Source organism: Balearica regulorum, chromosome 7 (assembly GCF_011004875.1).
Source record: "Balearica regulorum gibbericeps isolate bBalReg1 chromosome 7, bBalReg1.pri, whole genome shotgun sequence".
Lineage (NCBI taxonomy): Eukaryota > Metazoa > Chordata > Aves > Gruiformes > Gruidae > Balearica > Balearica regulorum.
Genome location: NC_046190.1, coordinates 9,678,363 through 9,699,377, shown reverse-complemented (window position 1 = coordinate 9,699,377; position 21,015 = coordinate 9,678,363). Strand labels below are relative to the sequence as shown.

Here is a 21,015-nt window from a genome sequence, read left to right as displayed (position 1 = left end):
GGCAGGGCAGGCAGCGCGCGGGCAGAGCGGGGCGGCTCGGCTCCGCCCCCGCGATGCCGATTGGCGGCGAGCGGTGACGCGGGGGGGGGCGGGGCGGGCCGGCGGCGCGGCGCGGGGCCATGCGGCAGCCCGGGGCGGCGGCGGCAGCAGCGGCGGTAGCGGCGGTAGCGGCGGCGGCGCCGCCTTCCTGCCCGCGGCGCGGCGGCCGGAGCGCCCCGCACAGCCATGGGCGATGGGTGGCTGCCGCCGGACTGCGGCCCCCAAAACCGCTCCGTCGCCGGCGGCGGGGTGACGGCGGCGCCGCCGCCCGGGAGCAAGCAGCTGCCCGCCGAGCTGCTGTCGCAGCAGTGGGCTGTGGGCATGAGCCTGCTGATGGCCCTGGTGGTGCTGCTCATCGTGGCCGGTAACGTGCTGGTGATCGCGGCCATTGGGCGCACGCAGCGGCTGCAGACCCTCACCAACCTCTTCATCACTTCGCTGGCCTGCGCAGACCTGGTGATGGGGCTGCTGGTGGTGCCCTTCGGGGCCACGCTGGTGGTGCGGGGCACCTGGCTCTGGGGATCCTTCCTCTGCGAGTGCTGGACCTCCCTGGATGTGCTCTGCGTGACGGCCAGCATCGAGACCTTGTGCGTCATCGCCATCGACCGCTACCTGGCCATCACCTCGCCTTTCCGCTACCAGAGCCTCATGACCAAGGGTCGGGCCAAGGGCATCATCTGCACCGTCTGGGCCATCTCTGCCCTGGTCTCCTTCTTGCCCATCATGATGCACTGGTGGCGGGATGAGGACCCCCAGGCGCTGGAGTGCTACCAGGACCCGGGCTGCTGTGACTTTGTCACCAACAGGGCTTACGCCATCGCCTCGTCCATCATTTCTTTCTACATCCCCCTCCTCATCATGATCTTTGTGTACCTCCGGGTGTACAGAGAGGCCAAGGAGCAGATTAGGAAGATCGATAGGTGCGAGGGCCGGTTCTACGGCAGCCACGAGCAGCCGCAGCCGCTCCCGCCCCCTCACCACCAGCCCATCCTCGGCAACGGCCGAGCCAGCAAGCGGAAGACCTCCCGCATCATGGCCATGAAGGAGCAGAAAGCCCTCAAGACTTTGGGCATCATCATGGGGGTGTTCACCCTCTGCTGGCTCCCTTTCTTCCTGGTGAACATCGTCAACGTCTTCAACAGAGACCTGGTGCCGGACTGGCTCTTCGTTTTCTTCAACTGGCTGGGCTACGCCAACTCCGCTTTCAACCCCATCATCTACTGCCGCAGCCCCGACTTTCGTAAGGCCTTCAAGAGGCTGCTCTGCTGCCCCCGGAAAGCCGACCGGCGGCTGCACGCCAGCGGCGGGGAGCTGGCCCGGCTGCCTGGGGGCTTCATCAGCACCGTGGGCTCCCCCGAGCGCAGCCTGGGAGGGACCTGGTCCGACTGCAACGGGGGCACACGGGGCGGCAGCGAGTCCAGCCTGGAGGAGAGAAATAGCAAAACGTCCGATTCGGAGTCCAAGGTATAGGGGGGGGTACGTGGGGGGCCGCGTTGGAGCCGGGGCAGGGGGAAAGGCAGGCAGGGAGACATGCAGGAGCAGAGAAATCCCCGGCAGCTGCCCGGTGGTAAGGCTAATGCCGAGCAAAGCGGATCCCTGTCTTAGTGGGGAGAGAGCGGGTGTTTACTTAGGAATTAAAGCAGGTGAACTTGTGTACGACATACCTCATCCGAACCTACAGCAAACAGGAAACCCACTGACTGGAGAACAAAGAAAATAAACAGCCGGTCCCAAAGATAGCCAGCTTAAATTTAGGAGAAGCGTTTTCGGAAGGGGCTGTGGCAGTGCCCTCCGCTCGGGTGAGGTGTCCCAGGACCGTGCTGGCGGTTCAACCTGAGCGTGGAGGTGCTGGCATTTGGCCGCCCAGTTTGGCTGCAGCCGGGGTCCCAGCCGTCCCCCTCCTCACCCGGGGCGGTTTCAGGGGAGGCACGGGGTCCGTGCTGCAGGTGCTCCGGAGAGTACGGACTCACAGGCAGGATGAGTTCTAAGCTCAGAGTATCTGTGCTCCCCTCATCCTCAGAGTAGCGATGGAGAAAAATAATGAGTAATGATGAGCACAGGTATATCCTGAAAGGGGGTAAAAAAACCCCAACCCACACTCTTGTGCTTTTTCCCTCTGCATCAGCAAGCAGTGAGTTATTGTGCTTATCTCCTTCAGCCAGACGATAGCTGTCAGGCTGAGAAACTTCTACCTCAAACTGTGCATATTGTACAGGGGAATAAACGGACCGTGTTTATATTAAACAGCATATTTACATACCACTAGTAGTATTTTATGAAAAAGCGGGGGGGGGGGTGGCGGCGAGGAGCCTTCTGCAGCTTGTTCATTGTAATTATAGATGAACAAGGGGGGAAAAAAATCCTGGCAACAACAAAAATTTACTGCACATTTTTCTAAAATGCCGACAAAGCCATTTTTTGCACAGTGTTAAGAGTTGTAAAGTTATTTGAAGATGTTACTTGCACACACATACACACACGCAAATTAAAAATGAGATGGAGGTTTGAATAACACCGACCCTGAAACTGATTTCTGGTTTTGTCTGATCTGTTACAGTTTTATTGAGAGAGTGACTTTTTTATATTATTTTATGAAGGTACTGTAAATATATCTGTATTATAAATTAAAATATCTTAAGGGACTTTATTATTTTTATTTCTAAGTGCCCACGTGAATCTGCTGTTATTTTAGCACTTGTGTGTCATTTCCATTTTCCTCTCTGTGTGTGTTTTATAACATATTTATACTCTGGTGCAATTTACTACTGTGTAAGTAATTGGTCTATGTGCAATAAATACCATTGCAGCACAAGCAAGCGTGTCTCTATAGGTTTTGAAACAATACCTACCTATAATGGGAAGAACAGCATTTGTTTTTCTCCAAAGATGGCTCAGATTACCAATACAACTCTAGCTAATGGTTTTTCCTGACACAGTGTTTTAAAAAACGTGTTTGAAACCCAATAAGGTTGTGTTCCTGTTGCACCGAGGTCTGCTGACTTCCCTTAAAATTAATGGCTAAAGACAAGGTGTTTCCACTCTGATAATGAATATACTCTTTTTCTGTAACTATTCCTTTCTGGAATATACTCTTTTTTTTTCCTTTTTTTTTTTTTTTTTTTTGTTAGGAGTGCGCATCTGGGAGTCAGGAGACCAGAATATTTCAGATTACAGAGGATGCTTAATTTGAAAGCTAAAAATGGTCTCGAGTAGAAAGAAATCTCCATATGCAGTACACGCCACCCCACAAGTAAGTCCACCTCGTGCCGACAGTGGGCCTGATCCTGCCCAAGCGAGGTGGGCGGTGGGCGTCCCGGTGGGGTTGGGTCCCGGTGCTGAGCGTGGAGGTTGGAGGAGACCCCTGCCTGAAAAGCAGCAGGAGGAGGCTCGTGCCCTGTAAGGGGAGATGGCAGCTGGGGAGCTGGTCGCAGGAGTCCAGACTTTTGTTCCCTTTTACTATAAAAAAGGAGTTAACCTCTGAGGGAATGGCTGGGGCGTAACTGGAGCAGGATTGGACTCTGGGACAGACTTAAACGCCGCTGAAATCAGGGGAAACCTCTTCTGTTGTCACTGGGTGAAATAAAACTACCTAGTTTGTAAACTGCAAAGCTAATGGTCATGTGCAGCGTGGCGTCAGCGTGCTGCCGATAGTCACGTATTCCTTGGGGGCCAGATTATGATAACTGAATGTTATATTTTGGACTGATCCAAGGAAGGAGGAACTGAGAACAGAAGTGCTGCAGCTTTGGGTCTTTGGTCCAAAAGATTGTCATCCTTTATTGCTTTATGAAGGTACGCTGTATCCTTGTGGTTTCATGAAGTTTTTCATTACTGCAATGAATACATGGCAGATAGAGCAATAAAAGGGCAGTACAGAATAAAAGTGAAACCATTTTTAGCTTTATTAAACTCAGAAGCATAGTCAAATAGAAATCAGCTCCCAGGAAGAGTTTTTCCCCAAGCCAGTTCTTTAGGGTGGTGGCCAACGGTTTGTTCGGTTGTTTGGAAACTATTTGTTCATTTTTTTTGTTTTAAATATGAAGGAATTTGTCTTTTGCAATTTCTAATGATGTATTTTCAGGAAAAAAAGAAAAAATACTCCTTTTATGCAAAGACAAAATAAAGGGACCAGGGAAGTAACTAATACTTTTCCATCGATGTTACTGGTGTTCGATGTGAGCTGCAGTTAATAGTGTCTCCCTTGGTAATAGTGAAATGGGCTCCTTAAAATGACGGGGTGACGTCAGATCAGGTGCTAAGTGAAGTAGGCTCTGCTACCAAGTGGGTTTTTTTGTTGTTTTTTTTAAATCTGTTTTTGTCTGCGATTCCAGCAAAGGCAACAGGACCAAAAGGGTGCATGGGACGGTGATGTCTGACGCCGGTAACTGCAGCGAGGTGTTGGCTGCACACGTTGGGGTTGGGACGGGATGGGGAGGCAGCGCTGGTGCCCTCCTCCTTCCTGCATGTTGGGGATCGCAGGGAGCCAGGGCAGGACTGGGTCCCTGCCTGCTAGGTAGGGCAGGGCAGGATTGGGCCCCAGCACCCGGCTGGGAGCTGAAGTGGCTGTCGAGCCCCTGTCCTCAGCAGGGTGCTGGATCCTGGGGCAGCAGCTGCCTGCTGCATGGGGTGGGACAGTCTAATGGACTTGGGTCTTCATCTCATGAATCAGTTCACATACTTAATTTTACCCATCTGAACACTCATGTCCTTAGACTTTAAAAAGTGATGAAAGTCTGGGCTCAGCAGTGTCCTTAGGAAATTTATGGCCAGAACTTGCTCATCTACTCCTGCTGAGTAACCGCACTGGGTCATGCTTCCCCTGGACAAGTGTAATGGCGTGAAGAAGGTGAAAGTTGGGATGAGTTTTACTCAGTGGCCAGCTGTGTGAGCAAAGTGGTCAGGATTTGTCTGCTGTTGGGTTTTGGCCAGTCGACGACCTGCTGGAAGAGTCTGGAGGCTGGCGCGTCGAGTCCCTTCATAATCCACCTGGCAGCATGGATGGTGGATGGTGGATGCTGGTGCGTCTTACACGGTGTAAAAAAGATGGTGGCACAGCAGCGGCGTGGACAGAGCAGGACATATGGCACGCACGTGTGCGAGGAGGGGGAGGCTGCTGGCGAGCAGTCTGCCGTGGATCCCGCTCAGAACAGGCTGTTCTCCGCAGAGAAGAAGGACGCTCTGAAAAGTGTTACGGGGCAGCTGAAATACTCCGGAGGCAATGAGTCAAACACTCACGATGAATATTTTTTTCTGACGAAAACCAGACATGGATTAGCAATTGGAGCTGCAAGTTAGAAAGTATAGGTGGTAGGCATGCGGCTGCACACGTACGTGGGCAGGAAAGTAACAGCAAAGAGCCGCCGGCCCGCAGGAAAGGGACACAGGTAAAGCAGAAATCCACTCGGAGAAAATTATTTGGCCAGGGTGCCTGAGACTTCCACATGCAAGACACCCGATTCTCAAAGGCGCCGGCTGTGCTCCGAGCAGTGTTTGCTCAGCACTTCTGAAAAGCAGGCTGCATCTCTCCACGTGCTTAAATGGGAATATATCGGGTGGAAAGCCTGGCTTCCTTTTTCTGTGTGTTCAGGAAAGTTAAGGATGTTTCAGACACGGCGCGCTATCCAAGTGCCTGCAGAAGTACCTCCGCACCGGTGAGAGCTGCACAAAAGCACTCCTGCAAATTCACTGCGCTTTCAGACTGCGACCGTCAGCGTTAACTGACTGTAGCTCCCAGCAGTAACTGACGAACGAATGAAACTGTGTGCAAAAGATGTGGCTTAAAATTGTGATCTGAACTGCGCCCACAGTGCACGCAGCATTTGACAGCATCAGCCGGGTGTTTGTGATACAGCATGCACTGGTTCTTCTGCAAACGCTGCTTTCCCTTTTGGGTATGCACGTGTTTTCAAGTAGAGGACAACTTCTTTATCAGCTTTTCTTTTTCCCTAAACCCTATCTGCAGTCGACGTTTTATTAATAACTTTTAAGTGGCTATTTTGCAAACCTTCCTTGTGCTGCACACTTTCCTAATTTATTCTAATTTCCCATCCGATGGAGTGCACTTACTTCCTTTATGTCATGTATCAGCGGCAGGGCTGGAAATTGTGCAGCTATGAACTGAAAGAGCAGACTTTCTTGAGGCCAAATGCGGTCAGGCATCACTGCCACTGGGAGCAGAATTTGACCTGATAATCTAATCTTATACAAGAGAGTATCTCCAGAAAAGTATTGTTACCAGCAGTAAATGACCTCTGCTAATGAAGCTGGAGCAATTAGTCCTATTCAAAGCTGTCAAGAAAATGTTAACTGCTAAACAACAGTTAACACTGGATAGCTCAAATAATGAGTGTTTTGTTTGCTGGTGTGTGTTAGGTGATGTGTTGGGAAATAATTATCCCTTGACTAGCAGCCAGCTTTGTACTAATCAGAAAGGAGAAGTCATGTTCTGTTTGAAGGATTATACCTAAAAATAGTTCAGTTACCGCCACATCAACGAGTGAAATGAAGCAAATTCAGAGAGACGTACACACCTTCTTAACATTTCGCTTTTCGTCCTAAAAACTCATTGTTCAGCTGGAACTTTCTGTTTGATCGTGTCAAAAGCACTAATATGATCTCCTGCAAGAGCACTAAGCACACTCCCCCCGAGGAGCATTACCCTATGCACCACTGACTCGCTTTCAGAGCCTGCCAAATTCCCCAACACCCCAGGAGGAAGTAAGGAGTCTTTCTCTTTATATAAACAATTGCATATAATGTAAGATCAACAATATTTGTGATAGTCGTCTCGCAGAAGAAATCGATACGCTTTTTGTTTGAGATGTTTGTACGCCTGCCCGTCCGCGAGGAGCAGCCGTGGTAACAGCAGGCGATTTGTTCGTGCAATTCAGTAACTTCAGGCTGTCAAACTGCGCTCAAAAAAGAGACCGAGATGGGAAAAGGATAAAAAAGATGATGCTGGCGAGCAAACGCAAGGTTATCATTGTAAACAGCAAAAACTGGGGCATCTTTTGCCATGCTATAGGTGCTGCCTTTTACTGGGAAAGTCTAGCCAGTTTGGATAGGGATGCACCAGGCAGATGCACTATAGAAACGCGGGTTAAGTGTGAGGGGGAAGACACTTTCCATGGAGGACTGTGCCACCAAGGGACTGGCAGCTGGAACACACCCCAAACATCCCTGAAAGTTTTTCTTGCTCTTTTTTGGATAACAGCAGCAGGCTGAAGAACACCTGAGCAGCCTCTCAGCCAGCATAAAGCCACGCAGCTCCCTGGCCATCCATGGCTCCCAGGACACGTGCCTCCCCCTTAGCATCTCCCCCTCCCCTCTGAGGGGCTCCAGCTTACGCCGAGTTTTGCAGGACCCGGAGCCTTCCCCCAGCCCAGAGCCATCATCCTCTTGCGTGGTGCCAAACAGGAGGTGCCCCGTGGCACCCCAGGGGTGTCACCTCTGCGGGGCGGATGCACGGGTGCTGCAGGGTGCAGGGTGCGCCCGCGCTGCCTCGGCTGTGCCGGGCGTGCTGGTGCAAGCTGCCGGCCGCGCCACTCCCCTGAGTCATCGCTCCGTCCTGCACACACCAGCGACAGAATCGGGCCCACCGAGCTGCAAATGGAAAAGTGTTTGGGTTTGTTATGTAAACTGGCAATCAGCTTCCTGGTTCACAAAAACTGGCAGCTTGGTACGCAGGTTCGCTCCCGCCTGCTCAGCTCCTGGGTTTTTCGTGGTGACGTTTGCTCACTTGGCCTGGCACCCAGCAGCACGAGTTTTTCGGCTGCGCCCCGGCAGCAGCCTGCATCCAGACGTGAACTGTACCAGATGTCGGGCAGTGTCTGGGTTTGGTTGTACCCATTCCTGCCAGGATTGATGCTCAGAGTTATTAATACCAGCTGCGCCAAAGTGCAAAAGTTCCAGACAAATAGGAAGAGTCCTGACCTGCAGGTCCACAACCTGAAGCAGAAAACAGAAGCTCACCAAGACTTTTGACATTGCCATGGTTAGCAGCACATCTCAGACATAATGGTGTGCCTTTCCTTTCAGATCCTGTGTAATGCACTGAATCCTGTTGTCCTTAACGAGATAAATGAGGGTTTTCTACTGGTTCAGTGCTCCAGCCATTGGCCACTGTTGTGTGTCTCCAGGCGGTGATGTACCTTTGCATGCCTGGCCCAGTGGCTCTCTCAAGACCATGATACTTAGACTTCTTCCTACCAAAACTATTCTGATAATTGGTCTTAAGCTCATTGACACAATAGTTTGAGACGCAGATTTAAGTGTATACACCAGAGGCAGCCAGAGCCACTGAAGAGCTCAAATTCTCAGCAGTTGCTGGGTGTATAAATATTTCGGCTACCAACAAGTCATTTTGCGGGGCCAGGCGAGTGCCGCAGCCCCCTCAGAGGCTGTCAGCCACCCTCCCTCAAGGTCAGATTGCAGAATATCCTGCCACTGCAAGGAAAAGTTGCAGGGACAACACAACTGCTCATGACAAAAGATTTGCCAGGTGGTAAAATCTAAACAGTGGTTTGTGGCCAAAATTTAAAGAGCGCTTGTTAAGAAGGAATTGAGACAAGTCCCTGGCAGGATTTCCTAGTGGGGAAGGGAAAACAGCCTTCAGGGTTAAAGTTTCCACGTGCAGATGAAGTGCCCCTCATTGACTGGTCCAGCGAGAGTCACAGATGCCGCTGGCGCCCTGTGCGAGCCACGGTGGTGGGCAAGCGCTGCCTGCCCCAGCCACCCCCAGGAACAGCTCAGGGTGCCCCCACTGCTCCCATCTGGGTGTGTAAGCTGCCCCCCTCTAACTGCCTGAGCATCGGAGGAGACCCCCGAGGAGTTCTGCGACAAAAAGGTGTGTGCCAGCCCGTGTCTCCCCTTGGGGCCGGCTGACCCGCCATTGTGCTGCGGAGGGAGGAGCGCTTCCTCTTGGACTGGAGCAGGTAAACTGGGAGATGTCCCACAACGCTCCCATTGTTTAACCGCTCGCCCGCTCCGGAGCCCGCCTTCGGGGAGGGATGTTTTGTTTGTCTGTTCTTCCCCTAAATACTCGCTTGGGAGCCTTCAAATAAAATCTCAATTAGCTTGCTTACAACATGAAGCACGGTGTGGGATGCATTCCCTGGCAGACAGCTACCCTCGCTGTGGTACGGTGGCAGAGGCGAGGCGGAGGCAGGAGGGGCGATGGGGGGACTGTTGCTCACACCCCCCACATCCTCCCCCCGCCCCCGACTGAAGCATCGGCAGTACCCTGGCAGGTTCCCATCACCAGACCAGGACAGCCGCAACACCAGTCCGCCCAGGCTGCGCCCAGAATCCCAGATCCTGACGCAGGAACATCCGATCTGCTCATGAATCAGCTCACATCAAATACTTGGGCTTTTTGGAGCTTTTAGGTAATACTGGGCACAAGGCAGCTGCTGCTGCAGTAACTGCCAGGAACAACAGGTATCGTAACGCTGCTCCAAACCACCTCAAGAGCATCTGCGGGAGAGGTTTTGTTCCTGTTTCACTGCCAGGTGGTTCCCAGGTAGCTGGCAATGGGGTGAACGCAGGTCTGCAGTTCTCAGCATCAGCCCATCCAAGCCAGGGCTGGTGCTCACCCTTCCGTTGCGTGTCCCACTGCCAGACTGGCTCTGCCGCCTGCACAGCCATGTGGGAAACGGCCTCCTCTGGCCGAAAACCAGCCTTTTCAGAAAACATTTGTTTCAGCTGATCCGTGCAGGTTGCACGAGCACGGGTAATGGCACGAGGGCCATGGGAATGTGCGGAGTGATGGGGCTGAGATCATCTGTTTTGGTAGAGGCCCCAGTTTGGATCTATCGCTGTGATCACAAACCTCATGTCCGGCGATGATACTGCAGAATCTGAGATGCAGACCAGCACCCTCTGGCCTGTTGTTTTGCCTGACCTGCGCTGGAAAAGCAGGACTCACCACCTAAACCTTCCTTCCCATCAGGGGCCACTCTGAATATTATATTCAGGAGTTTAATGACTAAGCTAATCAACTTCTCATTGCATGTGAAAAACGAAAAAAAATTAGTACAAATATTCGTGCAATAGAAGAAAAACATAATTTAAGTCTGATTATCTGCTGTGTTACTGTATCACAGTGAAGAGCATGGGACAGACTCCTCAATTTTTGGCAAAGATCTGGATCAGGGGAGCTGAAAGAGCAACCGGGTGACAGCACTAAGCTGTCCCCAACTGCAAGAGGGTGACATGGCAATGAGCCACAGGCAGTGGAATAATTCCCTAGGAAGAGCAGCTCTGTTTGCACAATGTCTTTGTGTGGATCCCAACACTGACGGGTACCATTGAGCTGTTAGTGACTTGTGAGTAATCCCCGTCATGCGTGTCTTCTGGTGGATGATGTATGACTGCTTTTATTCCTGCACACTTCACTCATGTGGGAACAAGGAATGCAGTGATAAAAAGGCTGGAATCATTTCAGTGCTGGATAGCTTCCATTAAGATATTTCTCATTATATAACACTGCCATCACTGTACCAAATCTGCTAAGGTGCCTTTTAGGAAGGTGGAACATTTCTACATAGCCATAATTAAGAAAGTGGCATTGTAGAGCAGGCTGGACTTTGATCAGATACTTTTTAATTGCACTGGATGTGCTTGGGCTTTTGCGTGGTATGGATTTATTCACCTTTACATTATGAGGCACCTCATAAATTAAGCGGTTGATGTTGTCAAATGCATGCCATTAGCACTCTGAGCAGATAATCCATTCGGTGGCCTCAGCAGAGTCTATCGCAGGGCCCGTCTCCAGATAATGCCCTGGAAGAAGAACAATGGTGCTCCGAGCTCCCAGGGACCTCCACTCTCTGGTTCTGCACTTCAGAAGAGAAAAATTATCATTATCTGCATGGCTCAAGCTCCCTTTGAAATGCGGTTATTTTTTACTCATGCATTCCAAGTATTTTTTACATGATATCAGCGAGAAACTTGAAACCCCCTTTGAGAAGAGAAAGATTTCCTGCAGCCCTACTACTAAAGAAAATGGATAGATCAAGTAGTAAAGTTCAATGACTTACTTAGCATTAAATAAGAAAGAGAATAATGAATTGGATTTTGTGTGCCTGTTTTTCCTCTGCAGGGAACAGTCAGGCTAATGGATTTGCATTGCCTTCTGCTTCTGTTCATCAGTCTAGGTGAGTTCAAAACACCGCTACCCTTTGTGCTTTCCTTTCCCTCATCACTTGTCACAACTTCAAGTATTTGGAGCCTAGCAAGCACACCAGGCTACCACCATCAACGCCATCCAGACCGGTGAGGAAAACATTCAAGGTTGACCCCCCATGTCCAGCGATGACTTGTGGCCTGCTGCGTGGACATCTGTATTTTATGCTAGGTAGCTGCAAGTAGGCAATTCCTTACTTAGGGTGGACACTAGTTTCCTACTATTATGAGCTCAGGCCTTAACATCCTTCAAGAGAGACATTATTTCCACACTGGGTTGACCAAAAACTGGTTGAGTCTCCAAACCCCTCCTTTGTTTATGGGCTTTGCCGAACGCACCGTGGGGCTTTTTATTGGGGAAGGAAGGGAGGTGGTGTAGGAGGAAACTATTACAAAGCTATATAACATAAACAACTTTCTCCTGTAAATTCCAAACACTGCTTGGCAAGGAAGAGGTTAAGGCTGGGGGGGGGGGGAGGGGGGATGACTCATTAGGGCAGAGATATAAATAGCAAGCTGGGAAGCCTGGGGAGGTACATGGGGGAAGCAGTTGACCCTAGATGGGGTGGGCTCCCTCGGCTTGCTGAAAGCCTCTGCTGCTCTGCCCTTGGGGTCTGGAGCTGGGTCCTCCCTAAGGCATCCCAAAGTGGGGGGGTGCTCAGACAGAAACCCCGTATAACTGACCGGGAGTTGTTCAAAGGTGAACCTGAAAGGTGTTCAGCTCACCTGAAGACTTTCTGCAGAGCCAGAAATGACTGCTGATGTCCCCTGCCCCTTGCTGCCCCTAACCTTCGCTGGGTCCACCAGTGCTTGTCCAGAGCCAGGGAGCTGCTCTCTGCCCACTCAGATGGTCGGAGCAGGATTTCCGTTTTTCTACCAGCCTTGATGCCTCAGGCTCTCTGGTCTGTTTTTTGTCCGAATGGGAAATGCATAATGAGAAATTGTTTAAACAACTTATGGTACAAGGAAACTCGTTGGAGTAAAGTACATTATAATTTATTTCCAAGGAAATGATGCACTGTCCAAATGCACTCCACTCAAACACTGCAATTTAAAGTTGCAGGATACTTGCTGGTCCTCTTCAGTGCTGCCTGCAGCCCTCATCTAGGTCTGAGCACTGTGCACAAAGAGGGCAGGAGCCTGCCAGGGTCGTCTGTGCTGCTGTCTGGTCTTGCCACCAGCAACCATTCCTCAGCAGGTTATTGCAGATCTTTGCACACAATGAGATGGTCGCTGTGGGTATAACTGCTGGTGAAGAGGTGCCAGGCAATCTATAAACTCTGTGCCAACAGACATGTTAAGATACACACAAGTGTTAGCGCGAGTATTTCCTTAACAATGTTTTAAACCACCCAGAGCAGATGCGTGGACCCAGATCACGAGGCGCAGAGAGTGACCGAGCGAGGGTCCATCTCCTCCACCCCCCAGGCTGTGAGCAGGGTTGGTATTTAGGCCCAGCTGAATGCCTGAGGTTCCAGAGGGCTCTGACAGTTAGAGCCATCCTAGCTGTTGGTTTGCTTGCATGGGTAGGTCTGGACAGCCTGTGCTGGTGAAGGAAAGCCGAGGAGCCACCGAGGCCCCGGCAGCATTCTCTTGTTCTATTTCCAGCCCTGCTTTTAAAGATACAATGGGCTTCAGATCAGATGCATTTCTGAAGCTTATCTGTATGAATATTTGACTGCTTATCCAAATGGAACAAAAACCTTCAAACCTTCTGAGGTCCATCCATCACGAGCCTTATCTCCCCATGTCACTGTTCGGCTTCCAGCTGCTGCCGCTCAGAGCCTCCTGCTACCCAGGGCTCAGCTCTCCCCACCAGCTTTCCATCTCCCCTCTCTGGGCGGCTTCGCAGCATTATCCACGGTTACGTCCTTGGCTCCCTGGCACTTCAGTGATGGCCTCTGCGTTGCATGCAGGAGCAGCAGGCTGGGCTGCTGCACGGTTTACAGCTAGCCAGCATCCTGACAGGCTCCATTTGTGCTGCTGTATTGCAGCCCATCATCTCCATCGTACATATGGCCACCGCCACGACCAGAGCAGAGCACACTGACTCTGCTTGGCCCCGAGAAAGGAGAACATTTGTCTTTTTTTATGGGATATTAATGAAGCCCGGATGAAGGAATGCTGTCTCCTCTAGCTGAGGTTCAAAGACTGAAATATCCAAGGAGAATATTTCTGATCCCCTCTCTGGTAAAAAGGAGGTTTTCTAAAAGGTTCTCTAAATCCCAGCTGTTGGGTAGGGGAGGAGGGGATGTCAGCCCTTACCACTGGTCTCTTCTGGCAGAGGCATCCTCACAACTGCAGTCAGGCTGTTTGAGATCTCAGCACCCCTAAAAACCCAGGTGGGCTCTGCCCCTTGGTAGGTGAGCATGGCACATGAGCCACTGAGATGCATGGGGAGCGTGGTGAGCGTGCGGGGGGGGGCACCAGTATCAAGCAGCCCTGTGGAGGTTGCTGGCCAGGTAAAACAGCTGCATAGTTAGTGTTATGCCCAACCTATGCAGTGCGTTATTCAGCCTTGTCAGAAGAGCCTTTGCAGTGCTTGGTATCGGGGCCACAGGACATTTCTTGCTTTGAAGCTGAGCTGGCACAAGAAGTCGTCTGCAGTCCTGCCATCCTGTCAAAGCTGTAGCCAAAAACAACAGGGTAAAGACTTTGGAAAGAGCCACCCATCCACAGTGTAACTGAGTACAAATGGGGACCTGGCTGGCTCAGGGCTTGAGAACAGCTTTTAAGCACATCAGTCATTGAAATCCTGTGCACAACGGTGGGGATCAGAGGTCTCTGCTGCTTGGTACTGCCTGGTCTTGGCCCAGATCTAGACAAGCTTTGGCATTGGGGTGGCCTTTTCCCATGGGGACTGTTTTCCTATGGACCTTTTCACAGGAGACTCTGACCTGTGGGCTGGTGTTGCTCTCCTCCCTGTGGTTTTAATTCTTTTCTCTGTTTTGATAGTCAGAAGGGTAAAACTAATTCCTGTCTCATATATAACAATGAATTTGACTCACTAGCAAGAGAATAAATGTACTTTTTATACTGTGGTGTATGGTAAGCTATTTATAAATATCATATCACTTCTGGGTCATCTTCAGGGTTTAAAATAAAGTTTTAATTTAAACATGATTTTCCAGTGTTGACAGATATGATAAATACATTTTTGTTCCAATAAAACCTAATTTCGACAATGTTTTGCAAAAATCATTACAAGCTAAGGATTAGTCCCCTGATTTTTTTGCTTTGTTTGTCTCCATGTTCCAGTATTTAGTTTAATGTTACATTCCATTATAGAAAAAAACATCTGTGACTGCAGTAAGTCGTTCACCAAGGCCTCTGCTTAAGGAATGGGAGGATGCTCTTGAAACGGATGATGAAGAGAGGAGTTAGCTCATGTCACGGAGACCTTGGGGCAGTTGCAGTAACCCTCTGCACCATTAAGGGACTTGATGCCTTCCCTGCAGCTCCATGGGGGACTAAAAGTTACCACCACTGGGAGATACCTGACCTTGAAGGGGCCCAGGACACTTAATCTGGTGCTGGAGCACACGTGCTGGGTCACAGCCCAAGCTCCCAGGCCTGCATGACCCCACTGCAGCGTGATGACAGCAGTACGTTAGCATTGCTTCAGGGAATTACACACTTGTGCGACAGCCCAGGACCAGAGGGGCCTGTCCCCGGGGCGCCAGTGGCACATGGGACTTCTTCTACACTCAAACTGCCTCACTTAAGTCATGCCCACCGGTGTGAAGATGGTGGCCACCTCCTCCGCTCCAGAGCATCCCTCCCCTCTTCCAAAGACGCTTTCTCTGGCTTCAAGACCAGTGCAGAACCAGCCCTTGGGGCACTGCTGCTAAACCCTGCGGCAACTATAGGCAATTGAGCTAACCTCGATATTCAAGGCAATCCCCCCAAAAAGCCAAACAAGAGGGCACAGTGGGACAGATTTCATGTCTGGAAGGTGAGGTTAAACAGATGTCCTCTGTCTACAGGAGAGTTGCATTCCTGTTGCCTGAGCTACCCATCCATTGCTGAGCTGAGTCCCTCCAAAATGTCTCTGGACCTTCTCTGGTTTTCCTGCTTTCCCATGTAAACAAACAGCTCTGAGGAAGATCTCTTTTTCTGTAATCAAATGTTTTCATTCTGCAGTAAAACAGCTCTTACATCAGTATTAATCATACCATTGTACTGTGGATGCAAATGCCGCATAACAAAGCCCTTGCGTGTTGTAAGGTGAGCGGGTCAGCTCCTGAGCTTTGAACAGCAAAAGTACAAGGAACGATGAGCAGGAAAACTTATTCCGAAGTGCTTTAATGCTGCTGTCTGTCTTCTGAGCCCCGCAGCTTGCTCACACCACCTCCCCATTAGTAAAACAAGAGACGATGCTATTTGGAGAGCAAGTCTGTGTGCTGGAGACATGCAAGCACTGACGCTTGTATCCACATGGACTGGCCTTCACCTGCGAGGGGCCTCCAGCTGCTGTGCTGAAAATACTTGGGAAAGGGGCATCCGGAAGGGGAGGGAGGCCTTCTTCTGGTGGGTTGCCATGTCGCTCAGGCTGCTTTCATGGCGATACCTGGAGGTCATCATCCGGCACAGCCAGTTATGAAAATCCTTTCAGTGGGAACAGGTGCTGGAGGATAATCCTGCTGTTTTTCTTGGTCATGGTTTGCTTCAGTCACTAAGAGTAAGCAAACAGGATTATCATAGCAGTGACTCAGGAGGTGAAGTTACCGGAGCTGTGTGTCTGTGGCTCTGTGGACATTCGTTTCCAAGGCAGATGCCAGCTTTGCTGAGCAGCCGGCCCGGCGAGGGCAGCGGGGCAGCGGGTGAGCCGTCGGCTCCTGGGGGCTTCACTGACGGCTTCTGCTGGTGGTCCTCGCTCAGGTCCCCTCGGGGACGAGGACTGGATCCCAGATGCAAAGCCCATGCTCTCTACAGAAAGTTGCCTCCCCCAGTTGCAAGTGGGATGGAGACTGCCCAGCCGTGCAGCAGCCGAAACCTGGGCTGGGCCAAGGCACCGGCGGAGGGAGGACGAGGGGCAGCAGCTCCAGCCAGGCTGCCAGGTCCACTCTGGCGGGGAAAGCCTGAGGCACTGCAACCCCCCCGGGGTTTACCCCTCCCTGTGATACTTCAGAGCAAGTCTGCCCCTGCCTAAGTGCGAGACCATGCTTCCAGCAGACTTTACTGTATCATCAGGTTTTGTTTTAAATCCCCGCAGTGGATTTATCCATTCCCTCTCAGTCCTCCTCCACCGCTCTTAGAGACCAGCGTGCACCCTGGTGACACTCCTTGCTACGCAAAGTCAGTGCCTCTCTGGTCCTGTTTTTCCACCTTTTACTTCTGCTGATAACAACCCCTGATAGCCCCCCCCCCCCCCCAGCCATTCCCTTCTCCACCAGCGAAGGAGGACATGTGAGGTTCATGGCACCGGCCTTCATGCAGTGTCTACGCACAGGCGACTGCTCCCCTTTACTGGTTTGCTTTGGGACTTAGCTGACACCTAATTTCAGTAACAGCAAAGTAATCGAGCTTGGTCTCATGGTTTTGTGACAATCTTGGCCCAAAGCTGTTTTAAATAACGAATTGCAAAATAAGCATACGTGTACAGAGACGACTACCAAACTGCAGGAATAGGAACTGGAGACGTGCAGCTCAGGAAGGGTTGTTAAAGCTCCAGCTTGTAGCTGTGCTGATAAGGCAGTTTCCAAGAAGTTGCCCAGCCCTTAAATTCTAGAAACTCTGTCTTCCCAGGTCAATAACCATTTATGGACTGAATCCTGGTGTCATCCTACAAGCAAACACGGTCCAGGCAGGACCTTCTGCAAGTGATACGAGAGAAAGGAGAGCACGTGTTGCTAAGAAGGGACCCAGAAACTTTCTAGCATAGAAAACCAAAACACATAGTGAAAAGCACATTTGTTAACTCTGGTAGTTTGGGAAAGCACATGAAATTGCTTCATGCAACATCATTTTCTTTGGTCATGTCTCCTCCTTGCCTGAAAGGGGGTCGAGGCTGCTGCTCTGCCCCTCAGGCACTGCACAGGCAGCGGGTTGCAGAGCTGCAAGGCTTGGACTCCCTCCAAGGTCTCCCCTCTTCCCAGGAGCGCTCGATCAGCGCCGGGAGCAGGGCTCTGCACCCAGCCTGCCCCGACACCAGCTCCCTCCCAGCTCCACACCCTGCTTTGCACCAGCCTTAACTTCAGACGTGAACAGAGGCTCTTTGGAGAGATTTTCCATAGCATCCTGCAGCTCCATTAGCAAAAATATTCAGTGTGGCTCTAGTGAGAGCACTGAGACGGGGCTGATGAGACTCAGTTGTTTGGTGCTCTCACTTCATGGGGATTTTTTTAAAATATTTTATGCAGGTGCGGGAGTTGACACAACAGAGCATGCACCGTGTTACGGTCCATCCAGCTTGTGTGCAAACATTGCTAGTCCCTTTTTAAAACTCTTAGGAGATGTTTCATAAACACAACATATTTTGCTTAATTTCCAAATCATGTGCCATTTCCTTAGCAGGCCCGGTGGTGCAGGAGCCGCCCATGCGGACAGGGGCTGCAGCCCTGCGTCCTACAGAACAGCCCGTGTCCCTGCCAGGGCTGGCAGCAGAGCCGGGCAGAGGCTACCACCTGCTGGACCTTTCTCATTGACTCCCTGCTCCCACCCTCTCCACGATGCCATTTACTGACGGCACCGGCTGCTTTCTGGGCAGCCGCAGAAATGCTGTGTGCTGAGCATCATGGCACAAACACCTCTCACTAGCTCTTCATCAGTAACAGAGCTATTGATGAGTAAGCTGTGTAAACAGTGAGGATGCTCAATGGGATGCTCTGTGGGCCTGACCTTTTTGTTCCTCGTTTGGGGTCTGATGTGTGTTTTGCAGAGTCTGGGTGTGCTCTCTTCCTTGTTGGCCCTGCAGAACAGGGGCACCTTTCTGAGCTGAGCCAAATTGCCAGAGTTTTGCTGAATTGGGGAACCTGATATTTCCTGAAACTTGCTCCTATTGAAAAAAAAAAACAAAACAATTATTCTTCCAACAGTCCTTAAGAAGGGGGTAAAAAAATCATCCATACTGGATGCGCACCTGCCTGAATATGCGTGGGATCCCACCCTTGCATGGGGGGTGTTGGGGGAATCTTCATGGGAAGCACCCTTCCATGCCTAGGGGTCTTCATGGGAAGTGATGCTAGAGCGTGAACCCAGCTCTGCCGTGCAATTGTGCATCATCATGCAGGCAGCAGTCCCGAGCAGGCAAGTCGGGTCCACAGGGCTGCTGCTTTTGCGAGGGTGCAGGACCTGGCCTGTGGAATCCAGGCAAGCCAGGATCACGTTTGTCCCACTCAAGAAGCTCAGCCAAATGACTCCTGTAGCTCACCTTGACTCTTGCAGCCTTGAGATCAAGGGACTTGGTACCCAGTTTGGATGGGCAAACTTTGGGGCTGAACAACCCCTGCTGCCAACATGTCTGGGGGGGCTCATGGTGCTGCAGCATGTGCGTTTCCAGGGTAGAGACTTTGTTTTTGCACTGAGCATGCTGAATGCTGTCAAAAGTAATTTCCTGATCTAGACTTTTTTTGATTGACCTGCTCTTCTGAGCTGCCCTGAGCCTTGGCAGGTCATGCTAGCTTGCACCTACAACACGTCAGACCTCGGCTGCCCAGTTATCCAGGCTCCAGGAAGGTCACTGGAAGGACTCCAGTGGCCTCAAATAGGAGTTGACTCATGTCCCATGAGATCAAAACAAAATGTCTCTCCATATGAAAAAATATTATGGAAACTGTATCATTCATGCACAAAAACCTCACTTCAAACTTTATCATATAAAATACATAATATTGTAAATGGAAAGAAAAATTGCATGAGGCCTGGTGCGCATTAAAATTGTTGGCCTGTGAAAAACATCCCTTCCCATCAACACAGCTGTTTCCTGGGGTCTGGCACACAAGTAGGCATCTGAAGCTAGAAAACTTGGACCCTTTCTGCACTTGTTTCTCTGTAGCACTAATTAATTTCTAGTCTTATCCCTTGTCTTGTCAAGAGTGACCCAGAGCAAATGCTTACGATGGAGTTATCAATACGAGGTGATGTGGCGGCATGACAGGTATGCTTCAGGACCTCATAAAGACAGCAGGAGCACCAGAGACAGCCCTGGGCAGAGATAGGTGCTGAGGGCACCCTGCAGCCAGGCTGCAGCACTTGGCTCACTTAGGTCTTTGTGGGAGGTCTGACTCTGTGGTCAAATCCTGCCCCACTGATGCTGGCCAGGATTTGACCATGGTGCTCAGCAATGCAGAGTCCCTGTGGTTTCCACAGCTGCCATCTGCAGCTTCATCGTATTCCAGCAATAGCTGATTGCCATGGCCCAGAGAGCAGGATTTAGCATATCACCTTGAGGAAAAGAGCAGAGGATGGCTTGGCATGCACAGCAAATGCAATTCTTAGAGAAAAAAATGAATTAATGTGGGTATTAACCAGCAATTTGTCATACAGCCTCTAAAGCCAGCTTCTGCTGTTGTGAAGTGTGCAGTGAAAAGTGACGGATACTTCTGCCTCTCCTCTGGCTTCTCCGAAGTTCTTCGGCACTGGGAGCAGGTGAACACCACCAAGGCTGTTTGCTGCTCAGCAGGCAGGAGAAGCCACGATGATGGCTTCAACTGCTGACTGCAAGTGGCTCTTTGACCTGGAGCCATTGGGCAAACTGTAGCTCAGCCTTTCCCTCTGTGCCGTGCTTCCCTCCTCGAGCAGGAGCACCAGGAGCTGGCTGTGGGCACCGCAGAAGTGCCGTCTGTCTCCTCGCAGGCTGGACCTGAAGCAGTTTCCATGTATCGCTCTGCTGTGCCCCACCACCCTGCGACACCTCTGTGGCAGAGAGGTCCCACCGCACACTCTCCAGCACCTGGGCCTGAATGCAAACACGTTCAAACTTCAAGTGATACGCAGCCAGGTGAAATAACCCATCTGCACCATTTGTCCACTATTGCAACCAAATTACCCTTTTTTTACCCCAAAACACATGCAGTTCAGGCCAAATGGTCACACTGTACAAAATCATTGGTGATCCACATGCCTAGAGAGTGCAAGAGCTGTGAGATGGCTGACAGGCTGTCGGGCTCTCCTGCTCTCCTGCCCCAGTGTTATGGGTTGGCTGTGGAATGTGGCTCAGCTAACTGGGCTATACTGGTTCCCTGCTGGAGCCTCTTCCCCTAACTGACATCAGGAGACATCCAGCTGCGATGACTAAGCTCTTCTTACATTCCAGAAATCCAACAAATAAATATTTCCTGAGAATAAACTAGTGTTCTGTTTTGGGAAATGAGTGAACCATCAGCCTGGTCGCTTTTGTGTAGGGGGCAAAGCTTCGTAAGGACCCGCAGGGCACCAGGCAGTGACACGAGCATCTCGCTTGCCCGCCCTCCCAGCTCTTCTCTCCTCCTTTGATGGGTTTGGAATGAGCTCTGGAGGTCTAACTGTGGAGAGTAATGATGTGTGAAAGCTCACTTTCATTTTTCACTCTACTTTTTTGGAAGGTGGAACATTTTACAGTTGACAGGACCACGCTAAAGCCATATGAGGCAAGCAACTATTTTTAACCAGACGGAGACTATCTGAGAGTCTACGGCTGAATCATTTTAAACAAGGAAGAAATGATGGGATCCAAAAGTGGTGCTGGGTAGATGGGGGTGGAAACGCTTTTATCATGCACTTGTTCCAATAAATGTTCAACTACTTCAAGGCTATGATGACGACTATCTGAAAGTGCCTGTGGGGTCACTTCAAGTAGTGGCTGCATTTTAG

At 50.9% G+C, this 21,015-nt stretch overlaps 1 protein-coding gene across 6 annotated transcripts; it reads left to right on the top strand.

Moving 5' to 3' along the window:
- Positions 1–110: 110 nt before the first annotated feature.
- ADRB1 (adrenoceptor beta 1) lies at positions 111–20,501 on the top strand. 6 transcript variants are annotated; one of them, XR_012836306.1, is made up of 3 exons: positions 111–1,503; positions 3,168–3,289; positions 11,141–20,501. XR_012836306.1 is itself a non-coding variant. In XM_075757854.1 (3 exons), exons 1-3 carry the CDS (start codon positions 226–228, stop codon positions 19,755–19,757), a joined length of 1,380 nt encoding a protein of 459 aa, XP_075613969.1. In that variant the 5' UTR covers positions 111–225; the 3' UTR covers positions 19,758–20,501. The 6 variants fall into 6 exon arrangements, 4 of the variants coding, with proteins under 4 accessions (XP_075613969.1, XP_075613967.1, XP_075613968.1 ...); XR_012836307.1 differs by having other exon boundaries at positions 3,168–3,831; positions 19,711–20,501; XM_075757854.1 differs by lacking the exon at positions 3,168–3,289 and having other exon boundaries at positions 11,141–11,195; positions 19,711–20,501.
- Positions 20,502–21,015: the final 514 nt, after the last annotated feature.

What these genes read in the sequence shown, in the direction of transcription:
- ADRB1 (XM_075757850.1), top strand. Translation starts at nt 226, where the DNA reads ATGGGCGATGGGTGGCTGCCGCCGGACTGCGGCCCCCAAAACCGCTCC. An exon ending in CGTCCGATTCGGAGTCCAAG is followed by an intron (nt 1,504 to 11,140) that starts GTATAGGGGGGG and finishes TTTCCTCTGCAG; the next exon opens with GGAACAGTCAGGCTAATGGA.